The sequence below is a fragment of the Gymnodraco acuticeps genome, unplaced genomic scaffold, assembly GCF_902827175.1.
Source record: "Gymnodraco acuticeps unplaced genomic scaffold, fGymAcu1.1, whole genome shotgun sequence".
NCBI classification, from domain to species: domain Eukaryota; kingdom Metazoa; phylum Chordata; class Actinopteri; order Perciformes; family Bathydraconidae; genus Gymnodraco; species Gymnodraco acuticeps.
This window is the reverse complement of record NW_022990021.1, coordinates 4,058,748-4,077,308: the sequence shown is the minus strand read 5'-3', so window position 1 is coordinate 4,077,308 and position 18,561 is coordinate 4,058,748. Positions and strand designations below refer to the sequence as shown.

Here is an 18,561-nt window from a genome sequence, read left to right as displayed (position 1 = left end):
GAAATAAAATGTATTATTAATATCAACTTATACCCCACTGTGAGGCATTTCACTCTCTCATTAGAATACTGCAAGTTCAATACTTTGATGATCATTTCTTTGCATACGTTATGCGAGAAACTGAAGACTGAAATTATAACATTAGGCGATGTTGCTGATGTTACACCTCTTGATCTACTTTCGGATTTTAGCACTGACAAGCTTTATCTGAATCCGAGGTATAAGATTTTTTAGGTGGGCTTTTATAAACTGATCTGTTTATTCTCGAGAGAACATTAGAGGAATTACAACATTCTCATGTTTAAATGACTTTCTTAATGAAATATTGTGCAAATTAAATATTTGTATGATAACAGCTGGATGGAAACACATCGCAATGTCAAAGACTTCAAATGTTTTGGCATTTTCATAATAAAAACTCTTAAGTACTGTATATTTAATATTAATATATAACATATCTGCTTGTAGTGACAGTGATATTAAACATTTGACGATTATGTTCATGCAGATTAAGTTTGTTTTAACCAAGGTTTTTTTAGGTGTGATTTTATGAATTATCTGTTCTGTCAACATTTGATGAATTCGAAAAATATTAATGTTTTTAAATGTTAAAAATTATTTTCTTAATGAGCTATTGTGCTAATGAAATCCTTGTAAATAAATGTCCAATTAATGTATTCTTGCATTTGATTTTTGAATAAAAACCATATCCACCACCTGGTACTTCCAGTAATCGTCATTGACACACAATGTGCAGATATAACACAATCAAATGTTAATTCTGGTTAAAGAAATAGAACACAAAATGTGCAGAAATAGGAAATGAGTGCGTTCATCTTGGTTATATATTTATGACACACAATGTGTAAAATGTGCACATTGTGTGTTAGGGGCATGTAACACATTTTGTGTGTAAAATGATTTACACAAAAATCAACACAACACGTGTTGTCCCTGAGCACACTCTGTAGGTGTGTTGAAATTCAACACATATTGTGTCATTTTTGACACATCCCTTCTAAGAGTGATATTTTTACTTATTTTTACTTATTTTTCCTTATAGCTTTGTGAAGCACCTTGAGATAACGTTGTCTTTAAAGTGTGCTATATAAATCAAATGTATTATTATTAATGTCAACAGTCTGTTGTCTTGCTTGTTTGTCAAAAAGGAGTGATGTAACATGTTGGATAGAAAGCCAAAGAGGATTTAACATTGTGTACCAACACTCCACCCACTAAGTAGCTCAGAATAACAGTCAGCAGAGTCAAGGTTAAAACGTTTTGTTAGAGATGATTAAAATGGCAATTTGTAAAGAAAAAAAAAAAAAAAATAAATAAAATTACCCTTTTTATTTTGTTAGTCATTGAAAATTAAATGAATGAATGTTTAATGTGTGTTTTTATTTGTATCATAAAATTGTCAAGGCAGTCATAAAAGGAGCAAATGCATGAGCGCAGAGCCTTTACCTGAGCAAAATCAGGAATCCCACACTATAAAAAAAGAAGCAAATAGTTGCTTTCAAAATATCTATCAATAGAATATATATATACACAGAGGTGAAATAAGTACTCAGATTATTTACTTCCTGTATTCCAAATTGTACTGAAGTAAAAGTATTTGCATTTAAAAAATACCTTGAGTAGCCTACCACAAGTAAAAGTATGCGTTATGCAAGATGACCTTTAAAGCACTAGACATTTTAAACCTATTTTATAAAGATTATTGGTGCATTAATGTGTCACATCACTGTTTAACTTAAATTGTAAATAGTAAATGTGGGGTTAATTTGAATTAATGTATACTACTGGGTAGCTTAACCTATAATGTTATAATATAATGTGTGTCAATTTATATTTTGTATTTAATAACCTAAATCTGCAAAGGAACTAAGTGTGTAAAATACATGTATTGGAGTAAAAAGTACAACATTTGCAGACAAAATGTAGTGAGATTAAAGTATAAAGTAGTTTGTACATATGTCCTTTGTTATATAACACCACTGTTTAGATAAATATATACATATTTAAACAACATGAGAGTCCAAGAACCAAGCAGGTTTGTGCAGTGATGAACATATTATGGCTGGCTGGCTTTAGAACACATCATACACATCATAGCACAGAGACAGCTCTGGTTAAAGTCACAAATGACATTCTAATAGCCTCTGACAAGGGACGTGTCTCTATTCTTGTTTTGCTCGATCTCAGTGCTGCATTTGATACTATCGACCATGATATCTTATTGCAAAGACTAGAGCACTTAGTTGGCATACAGGGAACTGCTTTAGACTGGTTTAGGTCCTATCTATCTGAACGCTCTCAGTTTGTACGTGTCAATGATGAATCTTCCACGCAAACCAAAGTTAGCCATGGAGTGCCACAGGGCTCAGTGCTCGGACCTATTTTGTTCACATTATATATGCTTCCGTTAGGCAATATTATAAGGAATCATTCTGTAAACTTTCATTGTTATGCGGATGATACTCAACTATATTTATCAATCAAGCCTGATGAAATTAATCATCTAAATAAAATTCAAGACTGCCTTAAGGACTTAAAAACGTGGATGACCTTAAACTTTTTGATGTTAAACACGACCAAAACTGAAGTTATTGTACTTGGCCCGAAGAATCTACGAAACAAATTATCTAAGGATATACTAACTATGGATGGCATTAATTTGGCCTCCAGTGAGACTGTAAGGAATCTTGGTGTTATATTTGATCAGGATTTATCCTTTAACGCCCACATAAAATCAATTTCAAGGACCGCCTACTTCCATCTACGTAACATTGCAAAAATCAGGCATATCTTGCCTCAAAACGATGCAGAGAAACTAGTCCATGCATTTGTTACTTCAAGGCTGGATTATTGTAACTCTTTATTATCAGGGTGTACCAAGAAGTCAGTCAAGTCGCTTCAGCTGATTCAAAATGCTGCGGCTCGTGTACTAACCAGAGTTAGGAAAAGGGACCACATTACTCCTGTTCTGGCTGCCTTACACTGGCTCCCTATAGAACACAGGATAGAATTTAAAATTCTTCTTCTCGCCTACAAAGCCCTTAATGGGCAGGCGCCATCTTACCTTAAAGAACTCATTATACCCTACTGTCCTACTAGGGCATTGCGTTCCAAGAATGCAGGGTTGTTGGTTGTTCCTAGAGTCTCTAAAAGTACAATGGGAGCCAGAGCCTTTTCTTATCAAGCTCCACATTTGTGGAATCAGCTTCCAGTTTGTGTTCGGGCGGCAGACACCCTATCCGTTTTTAAGAGTGCGCTTAAGACCTTCCTTTTTGATAAAGCTTATAGTTAGGGCTGATTAGATCCAGCCCCTAGTTTTGCTGATATAGGCTTAGTTTGTCGGGGGACATCTTACTTCTTCCTTCTCTCTGTCTATACCTGTGTACTCTCATGTTCCGATTAACCCAGCTTCCCCAAATGTCTTTCTTTTTGGTGTCTATATACGCCGGGATCCGGAGTCATGGATGATTCTGCGCTCCTCTGTCCTGGATCGCGAGCCCTGGATCTTGAGTCGTGGCTGTGGTCCTGGATCATAGGCCCTGGATGGATATCCTCGTGGATTCATCTTCCTATTATACACACATGCATTTCCAAACATTTGGACTACCTATGTTGCAAATGTATTATCTTTTCAATTTACACACGGCATCTATTGCACGTCTGTCCGTCCTGGGAGAGGGATATCCTCCTCTGTTGCTCTCCCTGAGGTTTCTCCCATTTTTCCCTTTAAACTGTGGGTTTTCTCCGGAAGTTTTTCCTTGTACGATGTGAGGGTCTAAGGACAGAGGGTGTCGTATTGTCATACTGATATTTTGTACAAACTGTAAAGTCCACTGAGACAAATGTAACATTTGTGATATTGGGCTATATAAATAAACATTGATTGATTGATTATATTGTATTAACTGATCAAGTACCAACATACCATTTCCCCCTGAATCTTGTAGGGTAGAGTTTAACGTGTCATAATATCAGTTACCTCAGTTATAAATACAGTGTATGAGGTATGAGTTCACGTTCATTTCTACAGCCATGTCTGGTTTGTAGTTTACCTTTAAGGATGTGTACGTGACTGCTTCCCTAGGTGACGTAAAGCGGAAGTGCTCTAAGAAGGACCATAAGGACACGATAGAGCAGCTCACCTTGGGCGCGCGGTTTCTTAGCGGCAAAAAGGTAAGATTGCACCGACTACAATTGTATTCCTTCATACATTTTAAATTCAACTACATTTTGAGCAACAATTCCTTTCAAGCGAGTCTTCCCCTTAACCGAAAAGCGATGGAGGACACAACACATGCGGCTAACTAGCTTACACCGAGATGATGCTACACATGTCACTTGTCCTCTATGCTTCCTGTATGGATCCACATAACTGTTTTGTTTTATATTCTGGTTTGCAAGTGTTGTGTGGAAGTGTATTTCTTCCACATTTGCATTTAACACCTAATTCACCATTCAACAACATATATGTGAGGAGAAGTTAAGACAAGAAGTGTCTAATGTCAAAATGTGGAGTCATTGTCAGCATTTAGCTAAATACATTACTTGTATTATATTTGCTGTCCATTTTCCTCGCGCCACTGTTTATTTTAATGAAATGTATGAATGAGTAGTTGATGCTCAAAAGCAAATGAGCTAGTAGGTTTGCAGTTATCTCTTTATCACCATGATTTATTATGGTGAAATGAACATAATGACCAAAAATATATGTAATAGAGCTTAATTGAGTCTTGATTTTATTGAGGATTCCTTTTATTGTCTTTTAAGAACAGTAAATAATTGCATGATATCACGATACTTTAAATACTTACTCTTTATTTTTTGAACCTGTAGCTATTTCCTGCTTCGTCAATATGAGGAAGTAGGTTAGATACGGTAAGCTTGGTACAGGTTGTACAAGTCCCCATTTATACGGAAGAAGTCTTACCTTAAACAACAGGAGGGAGGGGGCGTGGTTGTCAGTTGGAACAGACACTTATTTTTAAGCTGTTTGACACCTCCCTGAAGTCTGCATCTGACATTTTTATAATGGAAACAAAGATTGCTGTTGTGATGTGGAAACAATACATGAAGGTCACATGCACTTGGTTCATTGAGACTATTTTAAAAGTAAGTTTGATCGATAGAATGTAGAGAACAATCAATCAGGGCCTTAATTCATGTTGATTTCCAGCAAAGCAACTTAAAACACATTATATAGTTAGAAATAGAAAATAAATAACAAGCAAAAAACATACTGTATACAGAATAATGTCCTTAACTCTGTAGATTACAGTGAAAAACAGTCTGTGTACAGGGAAAACAATCTTTGCCCTAAAGACCTACAACATCCATTCAAGGTCGTCTGAGGCAACCTGACCCGCCTCACATCCTCTCCCCGCCCTCACCCTCAACCGCTCTCACTCTCTCGCTCTGTTTCCTTTCGTCTTCTTGTCTTTGCATTTAAGTTGTTAATAAACCGTCACAAACTCATCTTCTCTGTCCCCTGCTTTCTCTAGGAAAATCAGCAGAAATGGAGCGAGTGAGGTCTGCGTTCAACAGAATGGTGAGTATTTCTTATTTTATAATTCAAGTTTAGCTTTACCCTCTTTAATAATGGGACAAACTTTGTTACCAGACAGCTGTTGGATCAGGAACACATTGCTTTCATAGTTTCCCCTCTTGTGTTCCCTTGTTTTTCCTCGCTCTAGATTAAAAGTGAGCGGTACAGCAGGTTTACTCTGCAGCCCTCGGAGGACGGAGAAAGACACGTCGAGGTCAAACTGTCGGATGATGCCACAGAGGCAGAGGACCAGGCGGGGGGGTCACCGAGCTTCAGGCCAGCACTCCCACGTCAAAGCCGGGCGACTATCTGCTACCTGGCCCTGGGGATACTGCTGATATTTTCCATTGGTAGGCCATGCTCATTATTATCTTCCCATGTTACTATTACGCCTTTTCTTCATCTATTTTCTAAATAATGCAATTTATTAAATCAAATACATCTTAATCTAATATTTAGGATAAAACTTAAGATGTTTAAATGTAAAGAAACATCTTCCCATTTTAGAAGCTTATACCAGTGAATAAATGGCATTTTTTGCTTTAAAACTTTCAAGATTTTGATCAAGCAGAAACTTTGGAAGAATTACCGCAAAAAAAGAGACAATTCAAAAGCAGCAACTGAAATCCATTGTACGTAAGCTAATAATAACACTAATGAAGTTACATTTTTGTGCACTCAACAGAGTTGTACAATATTTAACTGTCATTTTAGAGTCAAATGGTTTATTATTTTATTTGATTATTTACATATCTCTGTATCAGTATCACCTTACAACATCGATGCAGTAAAGGACATTAGTAAGAAAAAAGCTCACAGCTCAAGCATTAACCACTAAGTTGTTTATGGGAAAAAGAACCTAGCAGCATTGTCAGCACTTTGGCCAGAGTTTATTTATTGTTTTGCTTAATTTTGAATACAAATGTATTATTGCACATCTCTGAAAACTAGGGTGCCGTGGTACTTTTGTCATAGTCCTATTCTGTTCAGCTGTAGGGTTAGAAAGCTGCTCCTAAACTTTAATACTTTTTTAATAATCCAGTTCTCATGCCTCTATACTTTCATCCTTCAGGCTACCTGCTGGGTTACCTCAGCCACCGTGACACTCAGCTGCAGCAGGAAAACTGTGCCACAAATCCTGAAATGGAAATTCAGAAAGAAGCAGCAGCAGAAGAAGAAGCAGAAGCAGAATCAGCTGCAGCAGCTGTTCCAGACGCTCAGATGAACTGGAAACAAGTTACCGAACTCCTCACGCAGAAACTCACCAGCCAGGCTTTTGACAAATCTTTGAGGTGCCTGGTTCATGTGCATAACTTTTTAAAACACAATTGAATATCATCATACTGAAATTAAAGACAAAAGAGAACACCCAACAACCAAACAAACCTGCTAATGCAATAAGTTATAAAAAAAATGGTGCCTCCAAAGCTATCCTGTTATTAGTGGTAATTAGTATTGGGCAATATCAAAAATATATAGTGAAAACAATGTAAAAATGTTTATTGCATATATCACCTATATAAAAAAACCTCTATCTTTCAAATGATTTAAAATACGAAACTACTTTTTTATGTTTCTATATATTTATAGAATTACTGTAAACATGCTATATTGTGATATATATATATATATATATATATATTAGGGCCGGGACTTTAACGCGTTAATTAAGATTAATTAATTACACAAAAATTAACGCGTTAAAAAAATTAACGCATTTTAATCGCGCTTATTTTTGCACCGCGGAACGTTTCTCACTGGATGAGTTTCAGGCGTACCGATTATACTGGAGCACCAACTAACGTTCATGACTTCAGACAACAACAAACCACAGTGAACAACAGTGGGAAATGTTGTTTTAAAAAACGGACGGATGGAAGCGTCGATAAGAGCACGGTTGTGTGCAAATTATGCAAAAAGGAATTTGCATATCACCGCAGCACATCAAGCCTCAAGTATCACCTCAATGCAAAACATATAGCAGCTAGCGTGGACGTTAGCCTCAGAAGCTGCTGGGACTCCCAGCAGCTTCTACTGAAGCCAGTCCCCAACTCCGGGGACTTCCGGCCGGGGACGTTGGGCGGCAATATACGCCGTGAAGTGGTTTGCGGCCTGCTAGTAAACCCAAAGCAGAAGAAGAAGAAGTGACGTCAGCGGCTTCATTTGCCTAATCCACCCCCAGGTTCAAAGAGTTCTCATGAACTAAGTTCTCATAGACCTTTGTGGGAAAAGTACTGCGGTGTGAATGCGCCTAATGGTATACTAAAATCCATGTGAAAAAAATTGCTTCTCACTGTTCTCAGGTCAAATATTTATATGTGATTAAAAATGCGATTAATTTCGATTAATTAATTACAAAGCCTCTAATTAATTAGATTAATTTTTTTAATCGAGTCCCGGCCCTAATATATATATATATATATATATATATATATATATATATATATATATATATATATATATATATATATATATATATATATATATACTTTAACTAAGGGCTCTACTTTTTCCTACCACTGTCCCTCAAACCATATTCATCCAAACACATTCATAAAATACCAGACTTAAAAAACAAAGCCACATGACTTAAGCTCCAGAGTTATGGTCAAGGAAATTAAATATATTTCTCAAGCTTGGAGACAATTTATGATTTATATCATCTGACAACGTGCAGCAAGCCTAAGGCATAATGGGAACGTATTAAATAAGATCACCACGTACGAAAGTTGGTTAAAGATTTGTACACATATTAAAAAAAGAATAAAATCCAATGCAACCATGAAAATAAATGCAGTTCACCAAAATATATTATGACAAAGTAAAGCATTGAAGTCAACGTTAATAGCACAGCAGAGAACAGGATCGCCTACATTTATCTCTGGGCATTTGTGTTTCTATGACATTTATCTTAACTTAACTTTTTATGTGTGCCACCTAGTGTTGTCACGATACCAACATTTTGGTTTCGATACCGATACCAAGTCAAGAATTGCGATTCCGATTCTTTTTCGATACTTTTCTTAAAAAAAGGGAAACAGTCTTAAATGTAATTATTGTGCTTTATTTCACACCAGAACCATAACCATAACACAAACTTTTAAACAATGAGAACAATAAACAAAATAAATGACAATAATTCGTATTAAATAAAATTAAGCATCATCTCAAAAAACTTTTTTGTTTTCTAAAATATAATTTTTTTTATATTTTATTAACATGTACAGTAATATAAATAATTATTGACAAAATGTATATTGCAGATGTTAGCCACATTGGTAAGTTAGCTAAAAAGATAGCCATATTAGACAGTTATCATTGCCATTAATTGCCTCGTCAAACTACGAAAACTTTCGTTTGTCACAAAATAAATTACACTTGTTTGACTTAGATTTGAGGGCATGGGCTTGAGCATGATGTAATTATGTTATCTATCACATTCGCTAACCTGTCTGTCTTTAAATTCTTTAAACAGCTCTGGATTCCGGTCGGCGGGTGCTTAGTCAAGTCTGATGTGTTGTTTCCCTTGGTTTGCAGGGATCTAAAACATGTCTCACAGACAGGCCTCGTGGTGTCCGTAGGCTTGCCCTCACTGTCAGAGATATCGCTCAAATACTTCCAAATTTCGCTTCTGCCGTCTTTTTTGTCAACAAGCCGAGGCGCAGCGGCAGTTGCACTCCCACTTGCAGCCATGCTTCTCGTTTTCTCACATGCTCTGGCAGCTAGCGCGTGGCCGCGTGCACGAGAGAGGGGAGGGACTTAGAACGTGCTTGAGAGGGGCGGGACTGCAGGCACGGCTGCAGTGCACGCAGGGAGTGGAAGCAGAGCGCTGAACACGGCTCTTATTAAAACGGCGCTTTCTCACCGGAGTACTTTTCCCCGTCATTCTTAAAGTACCGATACTAATGAAACGGAGGAATCGTACCGTTTTTAACGGCAGGGTATCGCGGTACCTTTCAAGTATCGGTACACCGTGCAACACTAGTGCCACCATAAATAAAAGTTAATGGAAAAAAGATTTAAAATACATTTCACTTGAAAGAGTGTCTCTGGTAATGTACAACAAAAGTTGACATCTAAAGAAGTGCAGTGTTTTTTTTTAATGAGTCATCTCGTGGGCTTTTTTTCTCAGAATTGTTAGAACCATTCATGAAAGGCTCATTGTTGAAAAATGAGGTGCACCAAATTTGTCGGGAAATTAGATTTTGTTTCTCTGCAGTGACTTTGATCGGCCCAGACGTTCAGCAGGAAGTGATGGAGACAAGAGTCTGGCAAACGGCATCTTTAATGTTTTCAAGAAAGAGGAGATGGATCCCTGGATTGGCATCCACTATGTTCAGCTGCAGACCCCAGACAGGTTGGTCCTTTACTATCATACATTTACTGATTGGGCCAATTTTATTTAGGGATATTTATTTTAAAATGTAAGAAATTGGTGTTAAGATGATGTTTTAACCAAAACATTTTAAGGCTGAGATTATCAAAAATCTATATTGTGAAATTTTCATTCAAGTTTTCTTTTCTTTCAAGTATTGCTTATTTTCTCCTTCTCCCTGTTTCTCACAATATTGAAATTCCAGATTTTTTTTCTTATCAGATATTATTTTGTTATTTATGCCGCAAAACCGGTTGCCATATCTGTCTTAAGCAGCTTAATCAATTTAAGGTTTTACTTTCTTGAAAAAACTCCAAAACAGGCACATGAGCCACCATTTATTTTGACAATTAGGCAGAAGAATGTAGTACTTTTTAGTTTGTTAGTAGAAAAGAAAACTCTTGATTTCTAAGACAAACTAAATATTACATATATTTTAACAAAACTTGTATCCTCTAATCTACAGCAAGCGTCCAAACCATGTCATTTATGGTTTAGTTGACTTCAAGCCTACAGGATATCTGGCATACAGTGCTCCTGGGATAGCTGAGGTAAGTTGTTCAAAACATTAACATTTCCTTTTTTTTGTTAACATTTACTACCATTTAAAATCTAAAATGGAATAAAATCTGGGGTTTTAGTTTCCAGCTTATAAATGGTGCGGCCGATCTGACTTTTACTTGTGTTTTCAGGGCAAGCTGGTGTATGGCAACTACGGTCGTCAGGAGGATCTGGAAGTTCTGCAGAAGAAGAACGTTGAACTGAAAGACAGTGTGTTGCTGCTCCGCGCTGGAAATATCAGTTTTGCAGAGCAGGTGACGACACACTTGATACCTTCACAGGCCTCATATCATTTCTTTCTTTTGCATTTGGGAACTTTAATTAAAACTTGTTTTTATGATTCTGATTGTTTCTTCAGGTGGATAATGGTGCGAAGAAGGGGGCCTCTGCTGTGCTGATCTATCCTGATCCTCAAGATTACAGTTATAATTTGGACACAGCTCTCTACGGACATGTACGTTTGCACATAATAGCAACGTAGGATGCTGTTAAAAGCCAAAAAAACAAGATGCCAGTGAAGTCTCTCTTTAAAACCACTTCATGTTGTGTTTTGACTTTGTGTTTGTCCCTACACAGGTCCACCTGGGTTCAGGTGACCCCTACACCCCTGGATTCCCCTCCTTCAACCATACTCAGTTAGCTCCCACGAAGTCGTCCGGACTCCCCAAAATCCCAGCCCAGACTATCACGCCCAACATGGCTTCAACTCTTCTAAAGTGAGGACACACACACAAACCCACAAAGGGGAACAACCTTCTACATATCTTCCGGTTAAGCTCAGGAAATGCTGTACAGTAAAACACCACATCTGTTAAGCACTATAAATAAATTCATGGTGCTCGAGTATGGTTCTTTGGACAATTGAGCAATTTGTTAACTTAGTTATTCTTTAGAATATGATGGACATGCATGACTGTGTCTGACATTAGGATTCACATATATTCTTACCGTGCCTGAGTATACCTACAGTACATCCTTGTGTTTTAAGGTAAAGCCTACTATTGATGTTTTTTTTTGTCTTAATTTGAATTTATCTGTTTTTTTTGCGGTTGTAAGTTCAATTCACTTATACACTGCTGTCATAAATATTTACAGCTATAGTGTCAATCGTGCATTTTTTATGAATACATAACATGTGATTAAAATATTTTGACACAACACGACCAAACATCAAGAAAGTGCATCTACACAAGACACGACTAGATTCTGGCGTACGCTTGCCACGCTCCATTTCTGGCACAACACTGGCGCTGACCCCCCCCCCCCCAGCATTATCCCCCCGCCGAGGGCAACAAAAAAGTCCTCCGCTCCGGTGCTTGTGGTATAAACACCCACAGTGCTCCAAACTCCCAATCCTGGCATCATGGCTAACTGATCTAATAGCTAATTAGTTGACGGCAGCTACAGTTAGCAGCCGTAATAGGTTGATTTTATTTTATTATTATGTTGCAACAAGAAAGTTTAACTAAAGAAGACACTGCAGTCAAATCTGGCACAGTTCAGTGTACAGCACTTCCTCATCCGCCTCTCTATCTCTTCTCTAGGACAATCGGAGGTCCTGAGTCAGATGCGAGCAACAGTTTTAAAGGCAGCCTCGCCTCAGTGGGTTACAAACTGGGAGGCAGCGAGAACATTACCGTTGAGGTGAACAACGTGCTGGTCAACAAGGAAATCCACAACGTGTTCGGAATCATCAAAGGATTCATTGATCCTGGTACGTTTTTATCTTCTCTCTGACCATCTACACTTGGATTATTTTGTCTCCACCATACATCTAAGATGCTTTGTTGTCTGTATGTGAACCTGCAGATCAGTACGTTTTACTGGGAGCGCAGAGGGACGCCTGGGGTAAAGGTTATGCCAAAGCCACTGTTGGGACCTCCATACTGATAGAGCTGGCCAAGGCTGTTCGGGAGATGGTGGAGAAAGGTAACAATTATCTCCCAAAAATCTCGATGCGTTAATATGCAAGTACAATTTTTAGCCTTAAAGAAGTTATATAAATTAGGCTGTAGCCAATGTTGTAGACTAATGTCAGTCACAGTGTGTATTTTTGTTGCAGTTCCTTCTTCTGCTTAACATAAGTTAAAAGCTCTGTTTTGTTTTTTCCCAGATGGCTTCAGGCCCAGGAGAAGCCTGGTGTTTGCTAGCTGGAGCGCTGGAGAGTATGGAAGTGTTGGCGCCACTGAGTGGTTGGAGGTAGAAACTACATTTATTTTATCTTGAGATCCAAAAAAAAAACATCTATCCCATATTTCTTATATGTTTGAATATGTTTGTTTCTTAGGGTTATATGTCTTCTATTCACAAACATGTTGTCACCTACATCAGCCTGGACGGACTGCTCATGGGTAAGTAAAGCCTCTCCAGTACTATCTCTGTACTGAAAAAGTTGTTAAGTGATTTCCAGTCTGTTGACCTTGTGTATCTCCTCACAAGGTCGTGGGAGCTTTATGGCCTCAGCAAGTCCGCTGCTCTACAGCCTCCTTGAGAAAACGATGAAAGCGGTAACAGCACAACAACACCTCACTCAATGTTCATCCAGTTCTGTACAAACAAGTTGTGTTTTTGTATTCATTTTAATTTGCCTCGTCGATGCAGGTGAACAGTCCTATGGGTGCTGGCACTGTGTACGATATGGTGGGAACAGCTAACGTGTAAGTAATGAAGCTGCATGTAGAGCCACGTTTTTGTTTAGTGAGTCATCCAAAAGCTAACTATTGCAAACCATGTTTCAGGATAGTTTTGTAGTACTTAGAAATACAATGATTAACAGAACATTTGAACACACAGAAGTCTCAATCTGGGTGTTTTTATAAAAAAAATATTGGTGTCGATAAGACTCTGTACAAATACAAATGCCTTATGCTTCACAATTGAAGACAACATTCTAACATGTTAATTATCTCTGAACAAAAGCAGCCAGACAAGAGTTTTGCTTAAAGAGCAACTTGCAGGTTTTTTATTTTTACTAGATTTATTTATTTATGCTTAACCTTGCCTGAAAATGACAATTTAAAAAAAAAAAAAAAAAGTTAATGCAGAATTTGATATGTTTTACGAGACATAAGGGCAAGAATTCAGAGGGGAAAGGAGCCGTTTTGAGCTCTGCTACAAAAAACTCCTTCTTTGCCCAATCCGCGATAGTAGTTTGTAGTTGGTTTGAGCGGTTGTGATTTAGTGAGCTGGTATTTTTTCGGTAATTTTACATTGCATTTCACCATTTGTAATCACGGTGAGCTGGAGTTTCTGCAGGTTGCACAAACTCCAGCCTGTCAGGAAATCGAGTCCACAGTTTCCCTCACAGGAAAAGGACCGGAGCTAGCTTTTCGTTCCTGGGTGCGTTGTGCGAGGTGCATCCACGCAGCAAATACTCTCCACAGCTGAGGCTTATCAAGCAAAGCGTTTATCAGGAAACCGTATTACATCTCTCTCCCCCCCTTCGCTCCTCTATCGCTCCCCTCCGGTACACAGCACCGTAAGACGTAGTGTGGAGTTGCATTAGGTAATGCGAGATACGTCTGATACTTGCGCATTAGTTTCTCTTATGGATCAGTATCAACAGTCCTGCCAGTAATGTTACTATATTATCAATACTACTTTAGTTATAGCCTGATGTATGATAACTTTACAATGTTGTGATGTGACCGACGTTAGCTAACATTAACTGTAGCTAACGCGGGTCACTCACCAAGACAGTTGCCCTAGTTTCTTCTAATCATTGGCTGCTCCTGGTCTCTTGGACGCCTAGCAGGCTCATAATTATAAGGTTGTGCTCCGTCATATGCATACGAATAATACATTTTCAACCTCTTCTGTATCAAAACTAGCATTGTGATCCATGTTTATTAATACGTTAGACCGGCTGCTCTCCCCCATGTGACGTCACACGCGGGTGGTCTTTTTTTTTATGTGGAAGTAAAAATGTCTTTCAAAAACGACGCCAGATGTCACTGTAGTTCACTGGTGTCTCTAACCTGCAGTTGCTCTTTAAGTAAAATGCAGTCTAAACTTGGCAAATATATTTGAATTGCCAATACCAAACATTGTATATCAGCTCTGCCACAGTGTGGTTGCTGTTGAAAGAACAGATTGTGAAACCTTTTGTTGTAAAAGATGGGTTCGTTTCAATAACTTTCAATAACATTCTATGTGCAGACTAAAGCCGATGTCAATGGACGACCCTGCCTATCCCTTCCTGGCCTTGTCTGGAATTCCCTCCATCTCTTTCCACTTCATCAATCCCAACGTGAGTAATGCAACACAATCCCTGGATAATTACTGTGGATATGTTTACTTTTACCCACATGATGGCAGTGTTTAGATGTACGAAACCTCCTATATCCACTAGTGACTAAAGATGGAAAAATAAATGACGTTAGACATTTATTTTCACATTAGGTTATTGACATTGCATTAATCCAAAGTTCAGAAACACAGTATGCATTGTAATTCAGTCCTTTTTGTATATAAACGAGACCGATGGGTTCTTTTTTAAAGAACATCCTATAGCTTCTCCTAGTGAAAGTAAAATCAATTCAAAATGCCCAAGATCACTACATCCTTTGCTACAAAGTGATGACTTTTTTTTTGGCAGTTTACTGATTACTCTACTCTACTTATTCTGATTGTTACATCTTGTTTCCTTTGTGCTTTTTAGTTTTAACATGAACATTGTTTTTGAAATTGTGTGTTAAGGAGGAGGCTTACAGCTACTATGGCACCGACCTGGACAACAAGGACCACCTCGATTACAAGACAAACCATCACACCAGTGAAATGGCGGCACTGGCGGCACAGTTTGCGGGACAGATGGCTCTGCGACTGGTTCACGACCACGTGCTGTATCCCAGCCTGGATGTGAGCCAGTACAGCAGCGTGATCACCAAGGCTGTGGTCCGGGTCTACAAACGCATCAACCAGCTCTCAAGGGTCCGTTTCTCCATCTGTCTTTTGACATCTAGCTAAAGCTTTTTGTTTGTTCTTAGTGTTATTGCTGATACCTTTTTATTCTGTAGACTGGTCAGCTGAAGGAAGTGAATCCCAAATGGCTCAACCGTGCACGTGGATCCTTCCAACGAGCTGCCAGCAGCATTACAAATGACATCGCCAACACTGACATAAGTGACAAGGAGGCCTGTCGGATCCTCAACGACAGGATCATGACGGTGAGACGCAGTGTAGTCACATGCTTGTTTAAAATGTTATTAACAAGTTCGATCCTTTGGTTGATGCCACTACTGTCCCGTTGATATATTTCCATGTGAACAAATTGGCAAAATGTACAATTTGCGTCATGGGTTGGGTTAGGAAATATTTAAAAAGTGCAAAACTATGCCAAATTCAAAACGTATCAGTTTGTGATCCTCCATGTTATGTAAATATTTTAGATTCTGTTTAGTTTGTACAATTGAAACATTCTAAAATGTTATTATATACGTTATTATATTATTATTATTATTATTATTATATATATGTTTACTAATTGAGTAATGGTTCCACTAGCATACATGCCCTATTTCAACATGTTGCATCGTTTCATTTTTTTTTTTTCAAAAGGTAATGGAAAATAAAAGATAGAAATAATAATCAAATCATCACAGGTTCAATTGCATCACACACACACACACACACACACACACACACACACACACACACACACACACACACACACACACAGTACATGAAAAAAAACAATTGGGATCAATTAAGTAAATCTTATCTTATAAGAATGGTTCCTTGAGTGAATGCTCTTGCTAATGTACTATCCTGAGCGCAGTATACATGTAGCTTTGTTTTACTACTACATCTTAACACCTCACAGATGTATAACAGTCTTTGTTTATCGTTCCAGGTTGAGCACACCCTCCTCTCTCCCTACGTGTCCCCCATTGAAACCCCCTTCCGTCATCTCCTGCTGGGTCGGGGCTCCCACACTTTGGCCTCCATCGCCGAGACCACCGACATGGAGCACTTCCGCATCCAGCTGGCCCTCGCCACCTGGAACCTGCAGGGATGTGCCAACGCCATGGTGGGCAACATCTGGGACATCGATGAGGAAATCTAAAGAAGAAAGTCTGGGAAGTTGTGAGCGTGATTGTCGTGTGAGAAATGCAGTTTAAAGTAGAAACAAAAGAAAGAGCTCCAACAACAGCACTTTAGCACAAGCTGTCAATCAGATGTCTAAGCCCAACCCCTAAAACAGGTAGGGTCCGAGTTGTAATCCCCCACAGATTCAGGAGGAAATGGAAGAGTACAAAACAGTTCTTTACTGTGAAACAAAATGAAATACTTGATAATAATGCTACTGACAAATCTGCGTCCTCTTTTCCTGGCAAATAATTGAAGCAGTCTCTGCTGTGACCTCTCGCCATCAAAACACTGAGAAACCTTATTTATACTTATGTTTTTTATCAGTGGCAGTGTCCACTATAAAATGATTATTTTGTCTTTTTATACGACGTTATCGGAAGCAGTGTCTTCCATAATTATGACGGTTATACTGTCTAAGCACCCGGCAGCATCTGCTACAGAAATGACTCCTCAACTGTTGCTGACAAAATGGAATCCCGTTAAAAAAGAAAATAGACTTTTATTGCAAATGGCCTTTATATCTTCCTTTTTGAGAAAATGTTTTAGAGAATGACAGCATGCCATTAAATGGTTATTTAAAAGGAAGAAATTAAGAGTGATAAAGAATTGTCCCTGATATGTCAAATTAGTTGCAGAGTGAAAACCAAAAGTCTCTGGATATTGGGAAATTCTTATTTATAGACCACTAAGCCTAGAAATGTATTATGATTTGGATTTATCCTGCACTTGGTGGCAGGATGAATTCAAGTTTAAACAAATAATTTAAAGCTAAAACATTATCAACGCTCTTTAAGACGCGAGTAATGATTAGTTAATTTGCAAGAAATCCATTTATGTTGCACAGTCTACTTTGAAACAGTTTATATTATGATAAAGTTATCGGAAGCAGTGTCTTCCATAATTAAAACCCATTATCGGGAGCAGTGTCTTCCATGATGTAAAGCAGTGATGGTAGTTTTTGCCTACCAGTGTGTGTGATTGTATGTTTGTGTGTGTTTTAAATGTGTATTTATCGAGAGCAGTGTCTCTCATATTTCACTTGAGGGTGGAACAACTTATCGGGGACAGTGTTTCCCAGAGTTTTATACTTTATATATATTTATTTGTTGGTTATTATTTTTGGATTATGTGGGTGTTTCTTATTTAGCTAGATTACAGATTTGTTTTACATCTAATAAAACACAGAACATTATTGAAATGCACTTAATTGATTACAGTTTTCAACAAACCTAGTGACTTCAAAAGTACAACAGATGCACCTACATGTGATTCACTCCGCAACTCTCTTTGCATGGCATATTTCCTCTTCATGATACTGTACTGCTTTATTCGGGTGTAGTTCAACATCATTTCTATATTACAAACTTTTTAAATGAATTTGAGTTCTACCAATAGATCTTTTTTTTCCAAGCGGTTTGATGTCTTTTTGTTTGACCATTTTCTTCCCATAAAAGTTGTTGTTTTCTGACAATATTTTAAGGCCTTTAAAATGGCAATAAGGGATATTTATTAGAATACACATGTTAAAAGAATATCATCAGTCAGTCAACCCAATTTAATTAAATTCATATCCAATTTCTTTATTTCAATACGCTCTAGAGAGCAAACAAAACATCTGTGTTGGGTACTTTAGATTATTACATGTCATTATTACACCTCCCTTCTGTTTGGGAGCTTGATATTGTTGCAGCTTTTTTTTCCTTTCCTGCAAGATGTTACAATAATTAAAACAAACGTTACTGAACTCGGATAGGGGCAACTGAAAGGTTGGGAAATGTCATTGTGTAACTCCAACTGTATGTTTCATAACTCATTGTTCTCATCATGATCTCCATGTTCAGCAGAAAAGTCTAATAAACCTTTTTGGCTTAGCTTCTAGAATATGTTTGTCTGATCCTATTTTCTTTTTACATTTTTGTATGTTTTCAACAAGAGCAATTATAGTTTTGATTTTTTAAACAAGTATTAA

At 37.8% G+C, this 18,561-nt stretch overlaps 1 protein-coding gene across 2 annotated transcripts; it reads left to right on the top strand.

Moving 5' to 3' along the window:
• Positions 1–4,048: 4,048 nt before the first annotated feature.
• tfr1b (transferrin receptor 1b) lies at positions 4,049–18,473 on the top strand. 2 transcript variants are annotated; one of them, XM_034214137.1, is made up of 19 exons: positions 4,049–4,194; positions 5,520–5,566; positions 5,712–5,913; positions 6,636–6,855; positions 9,783–9,920; positions 10,405–10,489; positions 10,631–10,753; positions 10,858–10,953; positions 11,076–11,215; positions 12,044–12,213; positions 12,309–12,428; positions 12,613–12,698; positions 12,787–12,850; positions 12,939–13,006; positions 13,101–13,156; positions 14,658–14,748; positions 15,198–15,431; positions 15,518–15,667; positions 16,354–16,566. In XM_034214137.1, the coding sequence occupies exons 2-19, from the start codon at positions 5,534–5,536 to the stop codon at positions 16,564–16,566; spliced, it is 2,289 nt and encodes a 762-aa protein (XP_034070028.1). In that variant the 5' UTR covers positions 4,049–4,194; positions 5,520–5,533. The 2 variants fall into 2 exon arrangements, with proteins under 2 accessions (XP_034070028.1, XP_034070029.1); XM_034214138.1 differs by lacking the exon at positions 4,049–4,194 and having other exon boundaries at positions 5,534–5,566; positions 16,354–18,473.
• The last annotated feature ends 88 nt before the right edge of the window (positions 18,474–18,561 follow it).

Bases quoted from the DNA above. Each gene is read 5' to 3' on its own strand.
- tfr1b (XM_034214138.1), top strand. From the start codon at position 5,534: ATGGAGCGAGTGAGGTCTGCGTTCAACAGAATG. The intron at 10,490-10,630 runs GTAAGTTGTTCA...TTGTGTTTTCAG, and splicing joins GTGCTCCTGGGATAGCTGAG to GGCAAGCTGGTGTATGGCAA. The intron at 14,749-15,197 runs GTGAGTAATGCA...TTGTGTGTTAAG, and splicing joins TCCACTTCATCAATCCCAAC to GAGGAGGCTTACAGCTACTA.